Source organism: Poecile atricapillus, chromosome 4, assembly GCF_030490865.1.
Source record: "Poecile atricapillus isolate bPoeAtr1 chromosome 4, bPoeAtr1.hap1, whole genome shotgun sequence".
Lineage (NCBI taxonomy): Eukaryota > Metazoa > Chordata > Aves > Passeriformes > Paridae > Poecile > Poecile atricapillus.
Genome location: NC_081252.1, coordinates 52,543,519 through 52,567,934, shown reverse-complemented (window position 1 = coordinate 52,567,934; position 24,416 = coordinate 52,543,519). Strand labels below are relative to the sequence as shown.

The 24,416-nt window shown below is 34.3% G+C and overlaps 1 protein-coding gene across 5 annotated transcripts in view; it reads right to left on the bottom strand.

The window, feature by feature from the left end:
* The window catches only part of ATP8A1 (ATPase phospholipid transporting 8A1), a 102,812-nt gene that overhangs the window by 54,010 nt on the left and 24,386 nt on the right, over positions 1-24,416 (bottom strand). For 4 of the 5 annotated variants that reach the window (XM_058837873.1, XM_058837874.1, XM_058837876.1 and 1 more), the window contains 12 exons: positions 22,560-22,671; positions 21,553-21,718; positions 19,283-19,410; positions 16,614-16,691; positions 14,124-14,212; positions 13,555-13,599; positions 10,893-10,965; positions 8,807-8,912; positions 7,544-7,626; positions 7,315-7,364; positions 1,878-1,947; positions 824-908 (listed from right to left, as the gene is read on the bottom strand). In XM_058837873.1, the coding sequence (XP_058693856.1) occupies positions 824-908; positions 1,878-1,947; positions 7,315-7,364; positions 7,544-7,626; positions 8,807-8,912; positions 10,893-10,965; positions 13,555-13,599; positions 14,124-14,212; positions 16,614-16,691; positions 19,283-19,410; positions 21,553-21,718; positions 22,560-22,671 (1,085 nt within the window). The remainder of the gene's footprint in view (positions 1-823; positions 909-1,877; positions 1,948-7,314; positions 7,365-7,543; positions 7,627-8,806; positions 8,913-10,892; positions 10,966-13,554; positions 13,600-14,123; positions 14,213-16,613; positions 16,692-19,282; positions 19,411-21,552; positions 21,719-22,559; positions 22,672-24,416) is intronic. The other variant, XM_058837875.1, reaches the window with a different exon arrangement.

Genomic DNA, 24,416 nt, shown 5'->3' with positions numbered 1-24,416 from the left:
CCCATAACTCTTAATTCTGCTTCCAACTCCTCTCTACCAACTCACTGATAAATTGTAACACTATGATACTGCACAGTACACTATAATCCTTTCCTGAAATACTAAAGGGGTATGACATCGAACACTAGGAACTGTGCAGAAACCTTTCTACAGTCTGCTTTTCTCATCACATCTGTACCATGAAATTCACTATAATTAAATAACTAACTGGCTACTTGTATCAGTCATCTTAATTTCACAGTCTTTTAAATTTTGCTTACTATTTCTACTTCACAAACTCTCAGAGAGAGGTCCCCCACTTTTGGCAACTGTTTTGTTGAAGTGATTATTAAAACTGCAGACACCAAAGCAAACCGTATGGACGCTGGCAATCTCCCTTACTGGGACTGGTGACAGAAACAATACAGCTAAAAGCTACCTTAAAAGCACTATGCTAATAATTTCCAACCATCTTTACTTTGGCTACTTCTTCCTGTGTGCCATCCCTACAGAATTCACTGGGTATGGGACACGAAAGCGACCATGGGAAATGAGATCTTCACAGAAACAATGTCCTATGTGTTTGCTCTCTGGAAAAATATGTTTTGGTTAAAAGATTCTACTGTGTACTCTGTGGGTGTGTGGGTTGTTTTTCATGCTTTTTTTAAGCATGAAGTAATTACTGAAATTTCTTAGGAAGAGGAAGACTTAAGGAGACATTGCTAAAATGTAATTTTCAAACTTAACATGAGTAAAACACTACAGCAAGACAAAATTGAAAAACTAGAAAGTTGAGCGGTTACTGAATTTCATATTTATTTTTATGTTCAATAATATCACCCACCTTCTGTAGCAAACTGCTCTAGATGTTTTAAGGTGATTTCTTTGTATTTTGAACTTTCAGCAAGACGGTCATAAATTACAGTATCCTACAAAACAAATATAGCTCAGAACAACTTTAATAGAAAAATGATTTCTTTCTTTGGTAAACAATACAAATCATGTAGGAAAATGGCAGAAAATTAGAACTGTGCTATTTAAGCATCAAAAATTAATAGACAATCTTATTTCAGAAGTTAAAAAAGGACATTGTAATCCTCAGATTTTCTAAATTTAAGAATTCTGCTATAATGCAGCTTTTTTTCCTTCTACATTTTTGATGTTATTTTCCTTTATTTTGAAAAGTGCCAAACTGTTGTCTTCCTCTTTTAATATTACACTCACAAAATAAAATTAGTGCTTCATAACTGCTTTTTGTAGCCAGCTTAATAAACAGAATATTAACAACAGTTTTTGTCTTTCACTTGAGATGATAAAATAGACACTTGTGTTAAACAAACTTCATTTTCTTAAAACATTCTGGAACTGGACTTCATTTCCCTCCCCCTCCAACTTGACTTGACATACAGACTGAGAACTAATGAGCAACTCTGCCATTCCCATATGCATTATGATAAGGATATCTTTCCACAGGTCCTGCTTTTAGGAGAATTTACTTCTGCGTAATATCAATGGTTGGTTAAAATTCCCATCTAGTCAGTTATGCTGGATTACTATCTCTATCTAGTAATCCATGCTCAGCTGCTCCAGTAAGTAATTAATACATGTTCATCCATTTTCTTGGAGTACAGAAGGAAGCATAAAGGTATTAGCCCAGTATAAAAGAAAGTTTGAACAGATCTGTCATACCTTCATAGGCAGTTAGTAAAAGAAAAGACACTAACTAGTTAATCACATTGAACAGCTACATAGCAAAACAATGTAAATTGCAAGAAGCACATCACCATTCCTTCCCCCACATTTTAAATGTTTTGACTACAGTTATTACAATCTTTTGCTTTCGTATTTGTACTGGTAGCATGTATTCTTTGTTACAGTGAAAACAGAATAGAACTCACAGCTCCTTTGCAGTAGAGTCTTAACTTCCCTGATGGTGTGCGAACTATCACTGACATTCTCTTCCTAGAGCTGAAAGAGAAATAAATTCTCTGTATAAGGTTTTATTTACCAAGCATTTACCAATATTTGAACTAATAATATCATTATATATCTTATATTACACACAGGATAAAAAGTTAGTGCTATCTATTCTGAATTATGTTCTCAGCTGACTGGGATTGAAAACAGTTTTCCTGTCTAACAATTAAAATGAATGCTGTTTTTCTGTGAATACTTCTGTAAGCCTTTTCCACATCAAAATGATTTTAAGAATTTTCACCTTCATCTAAATACTCTCTACTGATGACAAAAAAGCACCTTAAAGCACAAAGTACTTATCATCAGCATCATAAAGAGGTAGTGTATTATGGACTGCTCCAGTTTTTCTTCCTTCCCAGCCAGTCACTCATACACTGTGTAGTGTGCTGCAATCCTATTACTGTTATCCCAGAATTTCATTTATTATCCAAAGTTTTCAGTATGCTAAGAACTGGAAAGGGGCTGGAGTAATTTTAACTACTCTCTGGCTCTCGGTTGTTAATAAAATCCAAGTTATTTTTATTTTTTGCCATCATAACTAAGGTAGAAATTGGAGGAAAGCATGGAGAAGACTGTCATGGTGTGCTTTCTGTCTTCTTTCCATTGAGGTTTGCCAACAAGCATTCTTTAGGTCCAAGATCATGTCCTGTCAAGATGTGTATTTATATTATAAGTCTTTCAAATTTCAACTTTATAAATAAATCTACAGAAACTGTTCAGGGAACAAAATATTTCTCATACAACAGTTCACAGTGAAATAGAGATGGAAATAAATGGTCCTTTAAAATTTTGGTTCCTGTTGGAACTGGATCCCATTTATACGTCATCAAAGAGCATTATTGTATGAATGGTCCCTGAAGTTCAGACTGCCATGGAAAACATCCTGTAATTGGAATGTGGACATAGGTGAAGGAAAGAAATTTATAATCAGAGGTGAAGCAATGGGCTGAAGAGTATCTTCAGGAAAACATTTTCTAATTCTACCTGAAAGTGCACTTTGCTTCAAATATTCAAGTGTACGTTCAAAAATTTCTGAACAACAGTATTAAATTACACTGTTACCAAGAATATTGAACAAAAAGCACATACAAAACCATTAACTACTGCAACTTCTTTTCCATTTCATCTCTAAACCTCAGATAAGTAGAATTCCAAAAGGCTTTAGATAGTGTCCAGCTGGGAATCTACTTAGACAGCACAGCCTGAACTAAAAGCAAGTCTCAGATCCACACTGATTCCAGTCAAGACTATCTAGCCTACTGCTACTTGAATTCATTACACTTACCTGAATGTTCAATTCAGAAATAGAGGAGGAATTACAGTAGGTTAGGGGGTGTATAAGCAATAATTAGATATATTTGCTCTTGACAGTAAAAACTCAGCACTTCTATACTTGTCTTGCAATACCAGGAGATTGCAACCTTGAAGTCCTGCATGGAGCTGCATATTATTCTACTGAAGATGTATCAAAGAATAACCAATATTTTCCTGTAGCATTCTGAAACTTTAGTTATACAGACAGATATTGACGCTTGACTGACATAACTTTCTTAGTAAAACTTCAATAAAGCTAATGACCAAGAGTTACTGTCAAGGAGTTCTAACTTTTTATGAGGCTTTTTATGGCAGTGACAGTTTTATTTCCTTTTCCTGGTGAACTACAGTATGCCACTAAATTGCACTACTACAAATAACTGACAGTGTGAGACCACTGTCTTGTTCTGCTTGTTCTCCACAGAAGTGGTATAAGCAGCCATAATGACCTGGTTACAACAGGAAAAATACTGAATAGAAGATTTTTGCTGAAATAGTGACAGAGAAAATGCCTGCAAGCCTAGAAATTGGACACATCTTGAGATACCATCAATACGCACAAAACAAGAAATTGTAACTAGAACTTTTTTTGCCAAGAAAAGGGAGAAAATATGAAAAAAAATTAGGAATTGACAAAAATTTGGCAAAATAAAAATTGGTCTGTGAGAAAAGAACACACCATCATCTACTGCCTGTCCCAAGTGAAATACAGAAATTAGCAGCATCTCCTGACTGCTGAATGTGGTGCTGTCCTGCATTCCCTTATGTCTGTGCCACACACAAATGACTTGCTTGTACTCAACATAGAGCCTCTCTAAGAGCCAGTCCCAAGCAAATAATCCTCAAGGTTTGTTTGTATACACTCCTTTGCTAACAGTAATTTTTAATAATCTGTAAAAAAAACCCAAAACAAACCAAAACAAAAAGCAGGAAAAAGTGCCTCATGTCCTTGTGTGCAATGGAATTCTGCAAACCCACTGCTGTGATCTCTGTGTACCTGAAGGCTGGGTAACCCCTTGGGCTGCTACAAAGAGGCAGAATAGCTGGTAATTCCCATGGAGATGCAATTGATAGGTCCAGTTACTCTACAATCTCATTTAAGATTAAACAACCACAGAAAACACTGCTACAGAAGTTTTGGTACCTCCTCTGTCAGCCACTCATTTTTTTTTACTTTTAGAATTATCAGGTCTTCATTCACAAAACCAGTGTATTCTGGAGCTCTCTGATTGAGAGGAGGTAGGGCCTCAAATGTTCTAGGATGCCTTCTGTCTGCTCAGTACAACAGCTGAGACAATGTGGATTACTCATTAAATCAATCACACAGGAGAGACTAAACAAAGTATGAATTACAGGTAAATACACTAGCATTTACATTGGTAAATCAAAAATACAGGAATTCAGACAAGAAGCTTTAAACTAACTATCACAGATGATTTCTGCTAGGCTGTGGAGGTATGCCCCAGGGAAATCAGTCATTAAATCAATAGATAGTACATACTCCAGATATTGAGATATCATAATTACATATGTACTCAATACGTGGCAGTGAAATTAATTCTGTCACTAAAAATGCAATTCTTTCCTCTAGGAAAACAAGCAGATACAAATCAAACCTTCATTCAGTAGCACTGCCAGAAATGACATGTCAATGCAAGGACTGATGTGCAGTTTGTGCACTGATAGTGGACATTGCTTATCCTTAATGACACAAGGAATCACACATTCAGCATCTTAGTCAGTTTCACAACTGGCACAGGTGAAAAGAGTGGATGTAGCTAGCACAGGGATGAACCCAAACTTAAGATTTTCCACGCTTCTAGGTCTTTGACACAGAGCCTTGCTTTCCCCTGCCCTGCAGACACATATACTAGGAGCTGGTTTGGGCTGCCAAGAGACAGCTACAGTTTTTCTGTATGTTACAGCACCAGAATACAAGTACATGCACAACACTGCACAATTCCTTCCCTAACATACAGGGAGGCCTGAACAACAGAGAATCTGAACAACCCTTCACTTCCTAGAACTAAAGGTACCACAGCAGTTGTGGTATCTGAGCAGACTATCTACTGGAGGCTACATAAACTCATCAAGTTATTAAGACACAATTTGCTAATTTTAAGCAAATTATAGTACCTTCAGTATGCTTCAGTATGCTCACCTGCCAGTTAGACTGACAGTTATACTTCCTTGCTATGAACAAAATATTATTACTATGTTGTATAAGTTTACTTCTCTTTTCACAGGCACAAGTGTAATCACTGAAAGAAGAGAATACCAGAAGTGACAAGTCTACCAAGTATTCCTACAAGTTTTGCTTCTGTAAAATGCTTCTCCAGAAGACTGTCCTATCAAGTGTTGACACTGTTGCACTCTAATTGCAGAAGAGTCTTAATCTAGCCTGTACTGGAAAGTGGCAAGGAATTAATTTGCATTTTTTCTGGGAAAAACTTGGAACACCTGCAAACTCTCAACGGTTTATTCAAAACAACTTTCTCCAAAAGTACATGCTCCTACCCATACAAATAGTGTTGTTTTGGAGCCAAAATTTCTCTTGCTGTGGAACACGGGTGACCTCTAGTGCTTTCAACAAGTCAATTCCAAGCACAGCTAAATATTGCAGAATATAAGAACAAAAACATCTATAAAAACTGAATACTTAATAAAATTGTGGGATCAGTATCCACTGAAAAACCTGTACCTCCAAAGGCTGACATTTAAAAGCAATTCTCCCACCTCTATAAAGTATCACTGTTTAAATTAAAATTTTAGACCTAAGCAGAAGCTTTAAAAAAAATCTATGAAATCAAGACAAAGATCAAAACCAGAAACAAAGTAGAAATCCTTCACTGCTACTCCTGAAACACAGTATTAATTTTACAGAAGTCAAATAAATAGCAATTCACTTCGCGCTACGTACTTCTTAAATTACAAGAAAAAAATGCAAGCAATGCCTAAAAGAAAAATAAAACCATGACATAAATCTAAAAAATTCATGTATGTCCTCTACAATATATAAAACGAACATTAATTGCAAACAGACATCAAAAGACATTCAAAACTATAAAAATTACTTTCTGTTGCATCTTTCATTGTTTCATATTATTGCTATTACTATAGCTATAGGCAACTACTCTGATTTCACACAACTTAGACATCTTCAGTCTGTCTCTCATGCATTAGATTGTTTTAGTTTTCTTTTTTGTTTTGTTTTTAGCTAAGCTCAAGGGAACTATACTACAACAGGAAGTAAAACAACGATCACTTTCCACAGGCACAATTATGAGTAATCATTTTAAGAAAAAAAGAAACTTCCTCTACATGCAAATCTCTTCCTTATCCTGTGCCAAAGTAAGCAATAGACCTACACAAACATTTAGAACACAGACAGCATACACAGATACAATATAAACAGCACTACATAAGAATTCAAACTGCATCCATACTTCTTATGGGTACATTTATAACTTCAAGAATTTTAAAACAAAATTTTTACTGAAAGCAAAAATGTGATAAACTTATATCCCAAGTAAACCAACTGGTCAACACTGTAGTGATGCTTCTCAGAAGATAATGAGTCTCAGTTTAGAGTATTTAAACAAGCCATAATTATACAAGCGTATTTAGGGTCAAATGCAAAATTCATTTTATCAGTCATGATAAATACATTTACTTTTTAATAAATCATATGGTGCCAGGGCTTTTAGAAATACATTTAGAAGTTTGAGTACTTTCCTATATTTTTTTTGCAGATATTTTTAGAGTTTTGAGATCAAAGTTTTTTTTAATCTTTGAGCAAAGGGAAGTCACAATTAGTCACAATGTAGACAAGAAAAAAAAGCCTCCAAAAATGTTTTATAGTAAACCAGGAAGTGTAATCTTAATCATGTACTCTGCTTTGTCTATAGTGTATTTATGTATTACACAGATACAAGCTACACAACCTGCATACTTTGCCTGTAAAAATATAAAAAGTGTGAGCATTTTTATCCCTGAGAGAAGTGTCCAATTATTTTCACAAAAAGACACCAAGTACAAATTTACCTTGTAAATTCCAGGACATTTAGCAATTCATATCTCTCTTCTTGTCCCAGCTGAAGAAAAACAAAAAACAAAACAGAAGGGTAAGAATTAAAAAAAAAACTCAAGCAAAAGAACCAAAATCAACCAAGCAACATGTTGATACAAATGTATCATAATGCAGTTATTCAGATTATTTAAACTTAAGCAGAAGCAAATACAGTTAATTCTAATGTTACTCCAATGTACTTACAGACTCAATGATAACTGAGTCAGGCGTCCTTCCAGTGAATACAAAACGAAGATTCCTGGCTGCTCTGACCAATGCTCCTTCATCTGCAGCAAGTTAAATAATTATTTTACAAATGTACCAGAAAACTGTTAATCATGATTTAATCAACACAGTCCAGGCTTTTCTACTTTTCACTTTCTTTATCCTTTATGGATTTTAAGATTAAATGTGGTACTGGAACTCTTTGTTTCTCCTGTGAAAATGGATGAAATGAGTTTAGAGTTCTGAGAAAATAAGCCCTGAAAGGAACACACCTCTCAGCTCAGTAATGAGAGCACCCTCTTCAAAGCACCTAGGTTAGCACCTTTCTCAGTGGGTCACGGGACAATGTATAATGCTTTTTGTTTAAATTCTGGTTTGGAAGAGTGATAAGTCATTCCTGTAAATAACAGAAAACTTCAACATCTACATTCAGGAAACCAGCAATCACATCTCCAAAAGTCATCAGTTCTCTCCAAGTGGCTCAGGATGTCAGAATGGAGTTTACTTGCAATGCCCAGTAAAACACTGCCATGACCTAGTCAATTTTATTTACTATCTCTGCCCTTGTCTTTCAGCTGTTGAAGGACAGGATTCAGAGAAGTAGCTGCCTAGAAGGTGGGGAGCAAAGGAAGAACCTCTGCACTTCAGGTAATTTTTCGCATCATAAATTGTAACACATTAGCTCAGCAGAGCTGAGCATATTTTAATCATTCTGCCTTGTTTCATCATTTTCTGAATTAAAAAATTGTCTATGCACCACAATTGGCTTGAAACAGACCATTTCTCAATCCTTAACAGAATTTATCACAACTTCTATCCTATTACAGACATTTCTGTTTTGATTACACAGTCTCTGTTTTAAATCAGTATCATGGTTACCAAGTACAGAATACACTTATAGAATAAGCAAGGGCATCAATTTGTCTCCTGATTTGACTTTTATTTACTTCTGAGAACTTTAGAATTCCACAGCAATCTGACAACACCTAAGCAGTGCTGTGTGGTTGCTGATTCTTTGCCCTTACATAGTCCATGGGACATTCAAATGCATTTTCTAAAAAAAAACTTAAAAATTCTAAATCCTTTTTTACAAAACTGATTTTAGGTGATACCAGTTATTTTTTTGAGGGATAAGTTTGTGCGTTTTTTTTTAATTTTGGAAGATTCTTCAAAAGCAATAAACTGAATAAAATTTGCTTGTGAAGTTGATAGAATGTGTTCACTGAGTTTTTTGAGTCTCACCTGGAGATGCTGCTTGATATATAATTTTATCACCTTCTCTTTCTGGAACTGCTGTATGACACACTGCCATCATTGTCAAGAACTCACATATTATAGGTGCAGTTGGCTAAGAAAAAAAAGAGGTCAGAGTGTGATTAATCATTTAAGCAATAAACAACCAAAATGTAATAATAGATATAGACAAATGATAGCCGACAAAAATTTAATTAAAGGTACCTCTTTAAAAACTATCTGTACACTAATTTCAGCATGCAGGATAACTTTTTTCAGCTATACTTACATCCTGGTTATAAAAATAGAATTTAGTGGCATTTGCTATCATAACAATCAAAATTAGATAACCAGAAATATAGAATAGTTCAAATAATATTCTTTTGGGGAAGGTAAGTACGAAGGATGTATTGAAAGACTTTTACTCTATTCACAGAAGTCTCTTTGGATGTTCTATCTTTTTTACTAAAAAATAATCTCTTTTACTTTTGTCTAGTACTGTATTTGACAACACTTTTTGAGAACATTTAGAAAGCTGTAGGAAACAAAAATCACATAGACAGTGTTGCAAGATCAGACTGCTTTTAAAGAAGACATTTAGATAAATATGGAAAGTGTAAAAAGTGGAAACAATTTAAAATTATTTAGCCAAAAGAGGGGAAAAGAAACATGTAAGTAGAATAGTTGATTGTACTTGACAAATACAGGTAAGAACCTTATTACTACAGCTGTCACTTGCAAAATGAATGAACTGACTCCTGAATGGTTGTTTAAAAGAAACCCCAGCATTCCTTGTGAGCTAAAAGCAGCTGCCACCTCAACTAAGCATTTCTTATAGTATATTGATGGTATTTCAGATTTGTAGTAGACTAACATTACAATTTCTCTATAAAACACAATAACCTCTGAAAACCTAATTTAATTCTGTAGCGCAGAGATATTAATGGGAGCAGGTTCTTATTCTCCTCCACTTAGGGCCCCCAGATCCTCTAATATGTATTCAGAAAGCTGAATTACAAATTGTTCTCCAAAGCATTTCAGAATACATCTAAAATACAGTGGTGAAACCCCTCTTTGAATGTGTACTTGAATTTTTAAGATGTATACACATTTTTATAGCTTGCACGCTCATATTATATATACTTAGTACTACAAATCTACCAGAAAAGTTTGAAGATTCAACAATTGCACACCAAGGACACTTCAATAACAGCAGTAATAGTTGATGCCTCTTTCCAACTATGCCAGTCTTCTTGTTACTAGCACTGTAAATAGAAATGACCTGTGCAGGTAAGTATAAGAGTCCCCTTTGCCTTAGATACACTTGAGAATTGCTCTCAGCTGTCTATCATTAAAGACTACTCTGTTTGTAAGAAAAAAGATGCTTCACTGTCTGTCAGATAAACTGGAAGTAGCCTCCTGGAAGGACAAAACTTAAGAAAAGAAAAGAGCAATTTACTTAAAAAGAGAGCAAACAGTTACATTGTTTAAAGTGGGTGCTGGTTATGACTAGGTAAAAAAATCTCATGTACAAACAAAAAGCAGAAAGTGGTAATGATGATTCTGCTTCTTAATCAGATCATAAATAATGTCTTAATTTCCTGAGAAATGTATTTGCTCTGAAGCAAATATAAGCCTCCAAAGCACCTCTTTCATTTCCTCACTATCTGAAGATCTAACCTCATGGAAGCATGTACATAAACCCAAAGCAGATGTTTAACTCCTGACTCTTGTCCAAGCCCAGGTAAGTCATGTCAGGATATATGTTAACTTGGCTTATCCTGAAAGTTTTAATGGATGTCATGACATCATCTGAACAGCAGGGGTACCAGTAAAGCACCCAGAGAAAGAACACAAGACTACTTCAAACTCTAACATCTGAACCATAGCATCAAAATGAAAAAGGAGGGGAGAAAAAAAATTTGGATCCAATGAACATGTATTAGCAACAATTAAAAAAGCATTCATGAGGTCATGCTGATTTTGTAAAACCACACAATTTATTTGTTTTCCCTCAAAGGACATAATATTTTGAATTACTGGAAGCAATGGTTTCATCTTACACAACAATTATAATTATTTCTATAAAACTTACATGGTTGTTTTGAAGATTCTCTAGTAATGATACGTCACTAAATGTTTTTTCTTCTCCATTTTGTGGGCCTTGCCTGGAAATAATTGAGTAAAAGAGATCATTCTTAGCATGATTTTAACAGTTTATATACAAATCATACAAACACCAGTTTTGGGCTACAGGCTACAATAAAGGCTGCAATCATGTACTGTGAGAAAAAGAATTGAAAAGACGTTTGTTTCACATTTTCAAAATTTATTTAATTTAAAGAAACCTTGATTTATATAAATACACTTAAATCCAGCAAAGCCTCTCTGTTGAATTCAGCTAATGAAAGATGAAGTAAAAATATATCCACAATATAAGACGGAGGCTTCATGTCTTCTGATCTCTAGAATGAGATTATAAAAGGGACACAAAAGAATATATGCCAGAAAAGTCCACATTTCATCAAAAAATTAGCAGTTTTGGGATAAGTTTCTAAATGTTTGCAGAAAAGCAAGTTTGGGTATCTGAAAGAGGTAAACAAACAAGTTCAGACATCAGAGAAGGCTGCATGCAGAGGGTTTACTTTCTATTACTTATGATCAAAAAGGAACATATGATATTGAAAGATAAAGAAGACACAACAACAGCGATGCAAGGGGGAGATGGTTCTAGAGAAATAAAGTCATACACTAACATCTCCCAAATTGCACAAATATTCTGGCTGAATGTGAGAACTCAAAAATATAGATACTTCTAGGAAGATCTGATACTGCAGGTGACTACAGCTACAGTCTTTATACTACAGCTAAGTATTAAGACAGTCTAGATGACTGAATTTGAGTGAAACAAAACAGTGCTGAAAAGTGAATCCAGCTGAAGGAATTTTTTGTTTTTTTCATTTACTTTGAGTCTTCCTTTAAATTACATAATCTGACAAAAGAATAAATACATTTGGTGATTTAAATTGAAGAATAAGCCATCTTACATCAAAGACAGTTTAAATGAAAAACAAAAGGTGAGCTGTTTTAGTCCTGCAGTAACTACCATGGAGGAATATAAAATGCAAAACCTCCTCTGTACAGCCATGCGAGGACTACTTTTCTAACTATAATTAAGTGAAAAATTTGAAGCATTCTTCTTCACCAAGACTTATTTTTTAAATGCAAAGCAAATAGATCTCAAAGTGTCAAATAGTAACACCTTCAGACACATTATATTTTTTTAGAGTCTAAGCTTTAAGCTTTGTTTGCTTAAAGCTTTCTGATATAAATTTTCCAGATTCTCTGTGCTAAAATATAGAAAAATATTTTCAGGTGTAAGATGTAACAAAGTAGAAAACAATTCTTTCTAATAACAACCAAAAAAAGATATATTAGTCATGTTAGGGCTAGAAATGTTAATGCCACAAACAGATTTTATTAATTGCAATAGATTTAGACACCAGGAAACTTTCAGTATCATATTTTATAAGTGTTTCTAATCTATTCTTTGCCTATAAAAGGTTTGGGTTGTTTTTTTTTTTATACTACAGTTCAGGTATCAGTTTATCCGTCTCAGATGTGCTCATAAAGATATTTATGTGAGTTACTCAAAACCAGTCTTTTTCATTAATGGCTTATAAGCAAGCATGCTTAATTTCATGTAAGCACATCTAATTTTAATTAAATTACTTGTATGTATATATATATATAGTATATGTATATATATGCATATATATATTGTATATGCATATAAGTTCAGCATTCTTAACATCTTTAGAATTTCATTCTACATCAAATGAATATATTTAGGTCAGGTAAGACTTTGGGGTGTGCATGTGTAGTACATTTTATGTGTTGCAGCAGGAATTTTTCAGTTTTTTTTTTTTTTTTCTATCTAAACAAATAATTATTAATTCTAATTTAGCAAAGATTTTTTTTCCTTCAAATGTTTTCAACAAAAGATGACAACACATTCCAATTTTGTGTGACATTGTCTTGTTGTCACTTTCAACAAGTAAAATAGTGATAATTTAGAGACTGTAAATGACATTTTTTTCCCTGCTGTATCTGAACTTACTTTGAATGGTATTGCAAATACTTAGTTTAAGAAAGTATGATGAAGAAGCACAAGGCTTCATGTAGATGACAGCAGAAAGGAAGCCAGGACTTTTCTTTCCTGAAGTCCCAGTTAAGATATTAATGTTAGCCCCAAGTGTATTTGGGTGCTCTTATCTCACTTCCAGTTAAGAACTATGTAGTGCTAATCTTCTAAAACTATCTGTAGGAAGTAAAATCGCAACAACATTACATATTTTTCACACTGAAATACAGATTTTCTTTCTAAGCATATTTTTGATTATTACTAACATATTACTGACTAATAATAGAAAAGTGTGATTAAAATTATCATAGTACTAGATATGTAAAAAAAAGATAAAACTTTCTCTCCAATAAGTAATTTTGAATTGTACCAGGACTGTCAGGACTATTTCTCAGGGACCCTATTAGAGATTATATTCCAGAGTACGCAACCTAATGCCACAGAATTTGGATGGCATGATTTTGTGTAAGATGGTCAGTCTGAATTCAATGCTGAAATAACTTCTGAACAATAAACTATCTCACATTTAGCTCCAACTTTAAATATATTGCTCAGTATTTTTAAACCTCAATCTTCAAGAAACAGCAGAAGCTAAATGATTTTTAGAGCTTACCAATCATCTGAAGGAACACTACAATCCTCAGGCTCAGGGCAATGGCTGCACAAGAAGCAAGCGAAAAATAGAACAGGGAGGGGAGAAAGAATCACAAATGCTAAAAAATTGGATCATGTGTTAAAAAAAGTAGTTAGTTAATAAAACAAAATCACAAAAAAAAACCCCATTTTGCAACTATTTTGCTAGTGCCTAGATAATAATGAAAATTGCAAATATATGGTCTTTCTATTGATTTTTCATCAACTATAACAAACCACATTTTTGCAAGTCTATCTCAGGCTTTTGTTTCTAATAACATTAAACAGGGTAAACGATGGCAAAAACATGCATATTGAAGTTGCCTCACAGCAGAAAGCCTGTGGTATCTCAACTTTAATTCTGTTCCCCTTTGGAAAAAGAGATATCGTGACAGAAGTGATCCTGTCTCTTCTAAGTAACATTTTATAGTCACAAAAAGCCGACCAATTTGTTGATATTTTCAGGTGTAAGTTTAACTACATTATTAATGCATGGGTACATATGGACAGGCAGAGGCACACAAATGAAGAAGTATATTAAATACATACCCATATGCAATTCCTGCTACTGTACACTTCTTAAATTGCATGACATTGCATGTCAGGGTACCCGTTTTGTCCGAAAATATGTACTTGACCTAAATGAATGATAAAATCCATTATACATCAACATTCAGCAGTTAATGACATATCTAGTAAGATTCATGACTATCAGCATATGAAATATTTTTACCTGTTCTGCAATTTTCACAGTTTATGGAGAAAAAGCCAATAACAAAAACAATACATAAACATGGCAGGTGCACAGCCTTCATACCCATTTCCAAAGAAATCAATCAACTGAGTTGTCAGGACACTTAAGCTTTCTTCAGTGCATGGTGGTGTACACAACCATTCCTCACTCTATATTTTGCTGAAGCACAAGAAACTAGTGACAGACCAATGACTTTGCCAGTAAAACATTAAACTTTGGACAGATGCAATATGGCAAGAGAAGTATCTACATGCATTTCTAAACAGATCTTTTTGACATGGAAATATCTTCTTACAGCCAAAATGTTAGTAAAAGTGCAACAGTTCAGAAATGCCAAATTACAGGAAAAGGAGAAATACATTCTTTCCTACACTAGATCGCCTATTTCCCTAGCATTATAAACCCTTCTGTTCCAGAAACTACTAGGTAAAGCATTTTAAAATTCAAAGCTGAAGTACATAAACCTGTGATATTTTTAAGTTTTGTTTAAACCTAATCTTAAGAAAAATGTTAACATATGAAGAAATGAGGTCATCTGTGATGAACCAAGAGTTCTATGAGTCACAGGTAAACTTCAATTCATTAACTTTATTTTTAATTAAAAAAAAATAAAAATACAAAGATTCTTAATTAGGAGCTAACTACATTATACCTGAAACTAAAAAAGCCATGCATTAGTAAGAATGTTTCTGAGGAATTATGCCTTAATCAAATCAGCAGTTAGAAGAAACCTTTCTGTGTTTTCTTTATGCTCCAAATTCTATATATTTTTTTTCTTTTGTGGGGGCACAATGGGAAAATGGGAATTGCAGCTAAAAATATTCAAACTTTCTCCCAACACCAAAGTTTTGCCTTTCTTAAAACCTGAAGATCTCTTGGGGGAATCTCTTTATTATGTGCAACCTTCATGTACTTCAAAGAAGAAACCTGCTCTTTTTCATAGATTCCTTTTGTCTCCCTACAAAAATCTGCTCAAATTAAGGATCTGTTGAAAAAATGAAAGCGGAGATTCCAAGAAGCCTTGACTAGCTCTTGATGGTGAAGGAGAATTTGATGAGAATCCTAAGAAATTAAGACAAAAACTACTGAAGTCAAAAGGAAAGAATGTGTCTGGGAAAGTGAATAACAAGATAGCTGCAGAGATAGAAAAAAACAGTGTAAAATGAAACAGAAAGAAAGCTAAGATTCAACAAAGACTCCCCCACTAGAGGAGCTTGTACTCCCCTCTTCAAAGCCAGGAAAAGAATAAAATTTTCTGCACATACATGCAGAAAACTCAGCAGGCAAAGACCCTGTATTCCTCTATGTAGACCAGTCATAGAACATAACCTTCAAAGTTTTTCCAAAAGGCACATTTCTTAAATATTAGTCCCTAGGACTGCTTTGCTATATGGCTAAAACCAAGTTATAATTTATTGGTTTTGAAAATCTAGACTTTCCTTTATGTTCCCATGCAATAAAGTAAAGAATTCGTTATGAAAACTTCTAGGTTAAGAAATGCAAGAACATGTATACTTGCGTTCATAATACAATTCAATTAAATGAGCATGTAATTTATTTTCCACAGCAAGAGCTGCTCACCATCAGTGTACCAGAAAGCTTAGCATGTCTCTAAAGCCAGACTGCAAATACAATTGACTGAAAGAACAATTACCATGTGTACTTCTTCTAGAAGCACACCCTGTGCCCCAGGCACACTTGTACTAAGTCATCCTTCCTAATCATGAACAACATATAACAAGTGATGTCTTGTGAAAAGTTGAACTGATTTTACAGTATTAAAAGAGAACTCCAAAGTACAAAGAAGAATTAAGCCCAAATTTCCAGGGTTTAATTCAGCCATCAACCCCCACTCCATTCACAGCTTCCAGTCTTTAGTGGCAAGAAAACAGACATGTATAGAAGTATGATTCAACCCTAAGATACTCACTGTCTTTTCTGAGGAATGCAGAGTACATGAAAAAAAAAGATATACTGAAGACACACATTATCGTAAGTGTATATACTGAGACTAAATTTTGTACCATAGACAGCCTTAATACTCAAAATTGTTTTGATTTTGTAACTTTATTGATACACTTTAGTCTTCTGTGATTACATGCACATTGATACAGAGATTGTTCATGTAATTCTGGTTTTAATAATCTCCTACTGCAAAGTATTTAAAAAAATATGACAAAAATAATAGAAATAAGCCAATACTAAGGCAAAAATATATATTTTTAAATAAATCCTGACAAGAATAGTTTCAATACAGATTTAGAACCGGTAATTATTTTATCTACCTGTCCAAGTTCTTCATTGAGATTGGAAGTACGAGCCATCGCAGCAGTGTCCGTAGGTTCATAGTGCATGTCTATGTCCTAGAGATAAAAAAATAGTGCATATATTTAAAAATCTGTCTTTCAAAACTTCTTACAAAAAATCTAGCACATAAATAGAAAATTTAAGTGTAGAAGAAAAGACCAAAAATTAATAGATCTACCTAAGATTCTTTCAACATGGGAAGCCACAGACACTAACAGATCACTTCCAAGAGTCCCCAGAAGAAATAAGATTTTCTCATGGGTGATTTTGCTCAGATTATTTCTAGTGATCAATATTATTGAAAAACTGTTGTCCCACACATTTAAAATGATTTTAGAAACAAGCAGAAATACTACACACTGTGACTCTTAAGGACAAGTCAGTCTTACCTACTTTTACTGTATGCACAACCAGTCATTTCTAAATAGCAAGATAAATATATCTTGAGATAAAAACATGAAGATAAATTTGAGAGTACACAATAAACGGAAGATACAATTCACATGGTGTTCTTTTACTCCTACTTGTTAAATAAACATCAGAGTTTGTTTTTAAATACAGTAAAAGATTAAAACGTTGTCAAACATGGTAATGTAATGCAACAGATTGCAGACGACCAACTTCTCCATGCAAATGTAATCTACACACAGGGAGAAATATTACTTAAGATAAATGTCCAGAGTCCCAGATTAAAATAAATTAAAGTCAACTAATACCTCATAAGGAGAAACTGGGTCAGGAAGAGAAGTTAAAACTGCCTTTCTGGTTTCTTTTATAAACAGTGGCAATCTACACATTTGAGATGGGTATTTGTTGAATATTTATTTAAAAATACAGACAGTTAAGGAAGAATTTCATTGCATTCTCCAGTTTGTTAACAGTTTCTTTTACAGCCTGCTTAAATAATAAAGAAATCAAAACCAGCTGACTGCTTAAAAAAGTATTTAACTTTTAAAATAAAGCATTTGCTTCACCTCCTATTTCACTTGCATTCTTATCTATATCTCCATGACATATCACACACATACAAATCTATTTCATTTGATCAAGGAATCAGAATAAAGTGTTCAGAATGCTACGATAAATTTACATTCAGAAAAATGGAAGACATGTTTATGTGGCTTTAAGGAAAATATCTCACTCCCACCTCAAACAGACTAAACCCTTATCTTTCCCCACTAATTCATTACGAAAAAAAACCCTAAAGGATGCCAAAATGATCTTTATATATTTCACAAGTGATAATACTAGCAGACACTGCTTTTGTACAATAAACTCCCCTCCATTGAACTAGGGTGGTGCTTGGGAAACAAAATAATAAGCAAAATACCAAAGCAAAATGCCGAAGTCTGCAAAGAAAATAAGAAACTGAACAAAACTCCCCAGCACTGCAAAATACATTCTTCTGATCATTCTGAATGAAACTGATACCTGAATAACAATAACAAGAAAGTAAAAGCAGAAAAACAGAGACTGAAGTGTTATAGTTCATGGTTTAAACATTGATGTGAAAAGCTGCACCACCAAAGCCCACCTTGAATGGGCCGCCTGAATGAAACCTTGCACTATGAGTTAAGCTGCCTAAGAGAACTTGAGGTAAGATAAAGTGACACTTTTGTTCAATCATCTCAGGTCTGGGAAGAAACAGATAAGGCTGGGAGAGCATCCACAGCAGGGCCGAGCCCAGAAACTGTCCCAAAAATCATCCCCCACCAGCTTTGGGCTGGGGGAGGCCATAGCTCTCAATCTGTGCTGCCAGGTTTGCATAGACTGCCCCCCCCACCAAGGGTGGAGGAGGAAGAGGAGGGCCTTGGGTGTGTGGAGCAACCTCTGGTCAAAGGTAGTGAACACCCACCCTCTGTCACACAGACTGGCTCAGGAAAGCCCAGGAAAGCCAAATCCACAGGACATTCATGTGAGGGGCAGCTGAGGGGGTGTCACAATCATCAAAGAGGCCCAAGGTGCTCATCAGACTCATTCTTGAGGCCTTGCCTCAGAGCACTGCACATGATGCAAAATGATGCAACTGACCCAGAGTCTTGCCAGAGACAATGTCAAACTTGCCCTAGATGTTTCCATGTGGACTGAACCAGGCTGGTTAATTAAATATTAATCCTTTGAATTCTATGCCTTTTGGAGAGGGACCCTCACCACCAAGAAGAGCAGATGGAGAGGACCAACAACACATTGTTGGCACCCACAGAGGGGTGGGGTGATATATCTCTACTTAATCTGTCTCTCTCACTCTTCCTGTCCCCTCACCTCCTTTTTCTAATTCCTTCTGTCTCTTTCATTTACTGTTAAACTAAATATATCACTTCTTGGGAATCAACACTTAAACTTATTTGCTTTTAATCATGTTTTGGGGAATATTCAAACCTGAAGTAGCAATCCACAGAAGGCTCACTTTGCTCCTCTATAATTAGTGGATCACAACAAACATGCTCCAAAAGTCAATCTGATGCAGCTGTAAGAGCACTAAATGAAATAATTTATTATTACCTCCTCAGATTCCACTAATAATAAATAAACAGCACTTAGAAAAAGTCTGAAAAAAATGTATACATAGACAAGTAATCCATCATTTCACTTACTTGTGAAACACTTGATTTTAGAAATCAATGCATATTATAAAAATAATATTTACCCAATTTATGAAATATGCCTGGATAAATTTAACGACTTCAAGTGTAACCAACAAGCTGATCGGAATAAGATTATTGAAGAGAATGATAAAAGTCAAGAAATTCAATCCAAAGTTGCTTGCTCCACCATCTGCCAAAAAACAAAGTAATCAAATAAATATTTGACACTGTAGTTAGAAATATATATATGTAGTGTATTCAAAATATTGAATTAACAGCTGATTTTTAAAATGTTCTAAGAATAATCTTTGGAATTAATTACAGTAACACTTGTCTATAGATAAGATCTTCCTCAGAGTTAAGGATCTCTATTATAATAGCGGAGTTCAAATTCAGCGATCTTTGTAATCATCTCTAATTTCTGAAGAGCAAATTTACCAGCCATTCCCTCTTTTGCTACATTTTAAGATCAAAATCTGGAATATATAAGCAACCAGGTTCTCAACTCAAAATATTACAGTTTTATATTTTGAAAGGGGAAATATATAGTGGAATGAATTTTTTTTCTCCAGCCACTTCACACAATATACTCTCCCTCAACAGAGCAAAATGGTATGAAAGCGGTAACCTCACACCCCATGAAAGGAAGATATGAAATCAGAGGGTTTAATGAAAGTTCTAAACAACTGGAAATTTGAATATTAATATGTAAAACAGGAAGTTTTATACTACTTTTTCCTTTAAAGTTTTAAGTTTTTCTTTTAAAGATAACTCTAGCAGTAGCACCTCAGAGAAGATGAGAATGGGGAAGTCTGCTGTGCAGTACAGCAAAAGGGTAAAAGATAGAGCCTGCCTAGATGTCTAAAAACAGCCTCAGATATGTTTCCACTGTCTGTCCAATGTGGATTGGTAACACTCTAAGATCCAGGAAAGAAAGTTTTGGAGACTTTCATCAATTCCAGCATCAAATGAAGTACTTGTCTAAAAGACCAGGGAGCTAAAAAATTAAATAACTAAGGGAAAAGGGGAATAAAATGCTTCTTACATATTAAAAGCATCTTGTATCAGAACAACCATATGCTGAATACAGCCAAAGGACATGCCTTATAAAACCCAAAACAATTTCATTTAATCATGGGACATATATCAGAAAACAAACTGACATGGATAATTGGTTGAGAACACACAAACCAAAATATCAATTTTTCAGGAATAACAACAATTTATGAACTGCTTAACTACTGTGGTAACTATATAATAGCCACCACATTCCTAAAACTTTTATATTTCCCAGAAATGAAAAAAAAAGAAAATGCACAGATGAAGCACATCTGATGTCCTTCTTTGATATTAGTGAAAATTGTCAATATTCTATGAACTGCTTCACTTTTTCTTACCTCACTAGGAAAACATGAAAGTTAAGTTTCTTAATAAAAAAAATATGTTTCTTTCTCAGCATCAAAAAGAAGGGAAGCAAAATTCATCATAAATGCAGACACAGAAACTTCAGGAGTGTCTTCAAATCAGAACTTCAAGATTTTTCTTTTAGAACTTACCAAAACCCCAAAAAACTCCTCTTTGCTAACTACATTCAGAAGTCTTGTACTCAGGAGCCTTGCTTAGGTTCTGGTTCTGCCTAAGTAAAAAAGCCCCTAAGAAATTCTGAAAACATGAATAATTGACTGCAAAGTATATTCATGAAAACTTCTTTTAAATCTTGTTTCCACACAGAGGGTCAGACTGTCAGGATGTTACATGCTGCTGTGAAGGCCTGTGTAACATCACACTGCCCTGCATACACCTTACATGCAACTGCCCAGTGTAATATGCTAGATGAGACCTCTCCTGCCTCTTTTACCTTCTTTAGGAGAAGTCTATTAAGTTCTGATATTACTTAGTTAAAGCCCTATACAATAAAAATTATAAAGCCACAGCATCACTTCCTAAGACAAACAAGTTTAAAAATTCAAAAATGTCACTGCAGCTTTAAGTGTAATCTACTGGTAACAGCTCAAAGAGGCTTCATTCTGATGTCTAGGAAGCTGACTGTTTATGCCAGTGGAATGCAGACCTTGCTGAGCTGCAGACAGGGAATACCTGAAAGAAGTAGAGACAAACAGATCATCTTGCCCTTCCTGAATTAGCAAGAGGTCAGATGGCACAGTGAGGCAAATTTTATACTTGCTGTGATATACCTAGCCCAGTGACTTCAGTCAACAAAGAAGAGAGATTGACAAAAAAATACACCCTGCAAGGGAAGGTAATCATCCTCCTTTCCAAATATGAAAGGCAAGTGAGTACTAAAATATTAATATAGTGTTTTAGATCTTACAATTTAGATCAAGATACCAGTCTCTTCCAGTATGCCTTCGGTTCCATATAGCTGAACCAATGGAGCAGATCAAAGACATGGCAATAAGGATGCAGAACAAAATCAAAATCTGAATATTCGTAATTCGTTCCACATTAGACATTTTAAGAGGTGGACTTGTTGAATTCTGCAAAAGACAAAAAACAACAGTGGCTATTAAATATTAGATGAGGTAACAAGATTACCTCATCTTTTCAAACTGCATGTCACTGTATCCTTTTCTAAATATTCTTCCATATACATCATCATCATAAATGCCCTAACTCTTTTACTTAAAAAAAACAAAAACCAGCAGCTTATAAATCTATGAATTGGAGCTTTAAAATTGCGTCACAAGAAGTTTAAACAATCACACAGAACACTGGTAACACTAATAGTTAAGAGAATTTCTAATTCTTAAAAATGAATGTGCATACACCTTGTAAGTGCAATAGAAAACAGCTTCTAGTACAGACACACTTTTTCAAGTAACTATTTATCAAATTAGAAAAGCAATAAATAAAGCATGAATGACCGATCTGAAACTCCTTTTTCTCAACAGGTGCATCTCAATTCTGATATTTCAAAACACATTAGGCAAAGTAATTTCAGTCTCTTCCCTCCTCATTTTGTTTTCTGACAAGAATGATTACATTTGTCCTTGAAAGAAAGCCCCACAAGAGGACAGTTTTAGGGGCAGTGAAAAATAAAAAAAAAAGACAAACTGATAACAGAACTTCCTAATAAAGAGTTTTCATAGCACAAGTTACAAGAATCAATGAATATGTTTATTACTGGAAAAACTCCTTTGGGGACTAAGCGACTAAAATAGAAAGAAATTGCTTTATTTTTCTTGCTTTTAATTCATATAAAAGATGCTCTACTACTGACATGTTAGTACTATATTGAATCAAGTTGTGTTTCTGTACCACAGGATGGTAAATTCAGGTAATAAAACAGACAGGTCAGACAAAATCCAAGTGACAAACCTGCATGAGTTTTGTGTCATGTCCAGTATAGACAACTATCCCATGAACCCACTGAGTATTTCTCAACTGAGCTCCTCGTAGAAGAATCTGATCAGATCCCAGTGGAACAGTACTAGAATTAAGAAGTTTTACATTTTAGTACTAAACAGTCAATGTCCATGAATAAACATAATCAGCAGTTGTTAAAACTAATTTCTCAAGATTTACATGATTATTGTTAATAGGTAAGGAACCTAATTCTCACATTTAACTTTTTGGGAGTTTGGACAGAGAAAACTTAACAGATAAAAAAACAGGTCAAAAATCTAAGTTTTCAAAAATATTACTTACCACTTAATTTTTATTATGAACTAATTTCAATATGGTACTACTAACCAAATACTGAAAGAAAAAATATCTAATTCTCCTGTGATTTATGATTACCAATTATCAATTATTTCCTAAATGATCTCTTACAAAATTGATTTTCAAAGCAATTTTCAAATGAAGTAATTTTTTAACTCTCAACCTAGTCCACTCTTCTAGCGAAATAACCATCTTTTATGAACACAGTTATTTAATATTCACAATAATATTTCATGTGCCTACTTTAAACTGCAAAACCAGGTATATTTTGTTCTGTTACTCTTTTAAAACTGTGTGTAGTAAAGGAGCAACATACCCTTCAAAGACATGGGAAACATTTAATTGTCTTAAATTCAGACAGCTGTCTTAACACATGTAATGTAGGTCAAGTTTTTCTTAAAAATCAAAATTTTGAGAGAATTATTACTCTTCTCCATGGACAAACATGATCTGTTTTGGTACTTTTCTTTCTGTAAATACGAGCTGGCAGTTCACACTGGTTAAAAGTGCTCTAGTGTTTGGAATTTTTACCTAAAACTACTCCCTCTACTTGTTTGAAAACAGTAATTATTAAGATCACAAATTAACTGACTAAGAACAGTAGTTGTATCTCTGATATATAAAATATAAAGCATCTGAAAAAGCCATGATATTTAGTTACATCATGGGTAGCACAAAGACTATTGTCAGGGTATGGAAAGCCCAGATCTGCCAGGTGTCATGTGACAAATACTCAATATTGTGATCACACTCCGCTCTAATTAAGTGATGGTGCAATGACTTGACTGAGATCTCAAGTGTCTCATTTCCCAGTTTCAGCCTTCTTAAAACTGATCCAACACATCTCATTTCTCTTGCATTTTACATAACTACTGACTGTCACCATCATGCTTGGGTTGCATTTGGTAAGGGATGTTCTCAGTGGGGAAAAATGCTTTTAGAATACTCTCCTGGCAGAAGGTGTATTAAGAGCTAGTAATTTCTGAGACACATGTGAAAACTGACACAACAAAATATTTTTGTTAACAAGTATACTGCACTCTTATCCAAAATTTTAGGAATGTCTTCAGGTAAACATATTATTTAAGCCTGGATAACCAGAATCTGACCTTGTTTTGCAGAATCCCCTACCATTCACCAAGCTACTGTCAAGTCACAGGTTCATATACACCAGGCTAAAGAACTTTTCTCCTTTCTCTAGCTATTTGTCTTCATGGACTAAAACAAATCTGCTGTATACTCATAAGCACAATAAAGAGCTGCACACTTGGGTGATTAGAGTTAGCTCAATCAAAGGCTGAGGATAGCAAAGCTTTTGCCTCTTTTAGTTCACAGATTTAGCCAAAAGGCAAAATTCCTCTCCCATGAAGGGAAAAAGAAAAGACTGAGAAGGTCAACAAGATACAACATTTATGGAACTCCAATTAAGTGAAAGAAGACAGAGAAACACTTTCAGTTTCCTCTATTGCTTTTGCAAGTGTGTTAATATGGTAATGGATAAAGTGTAAACCA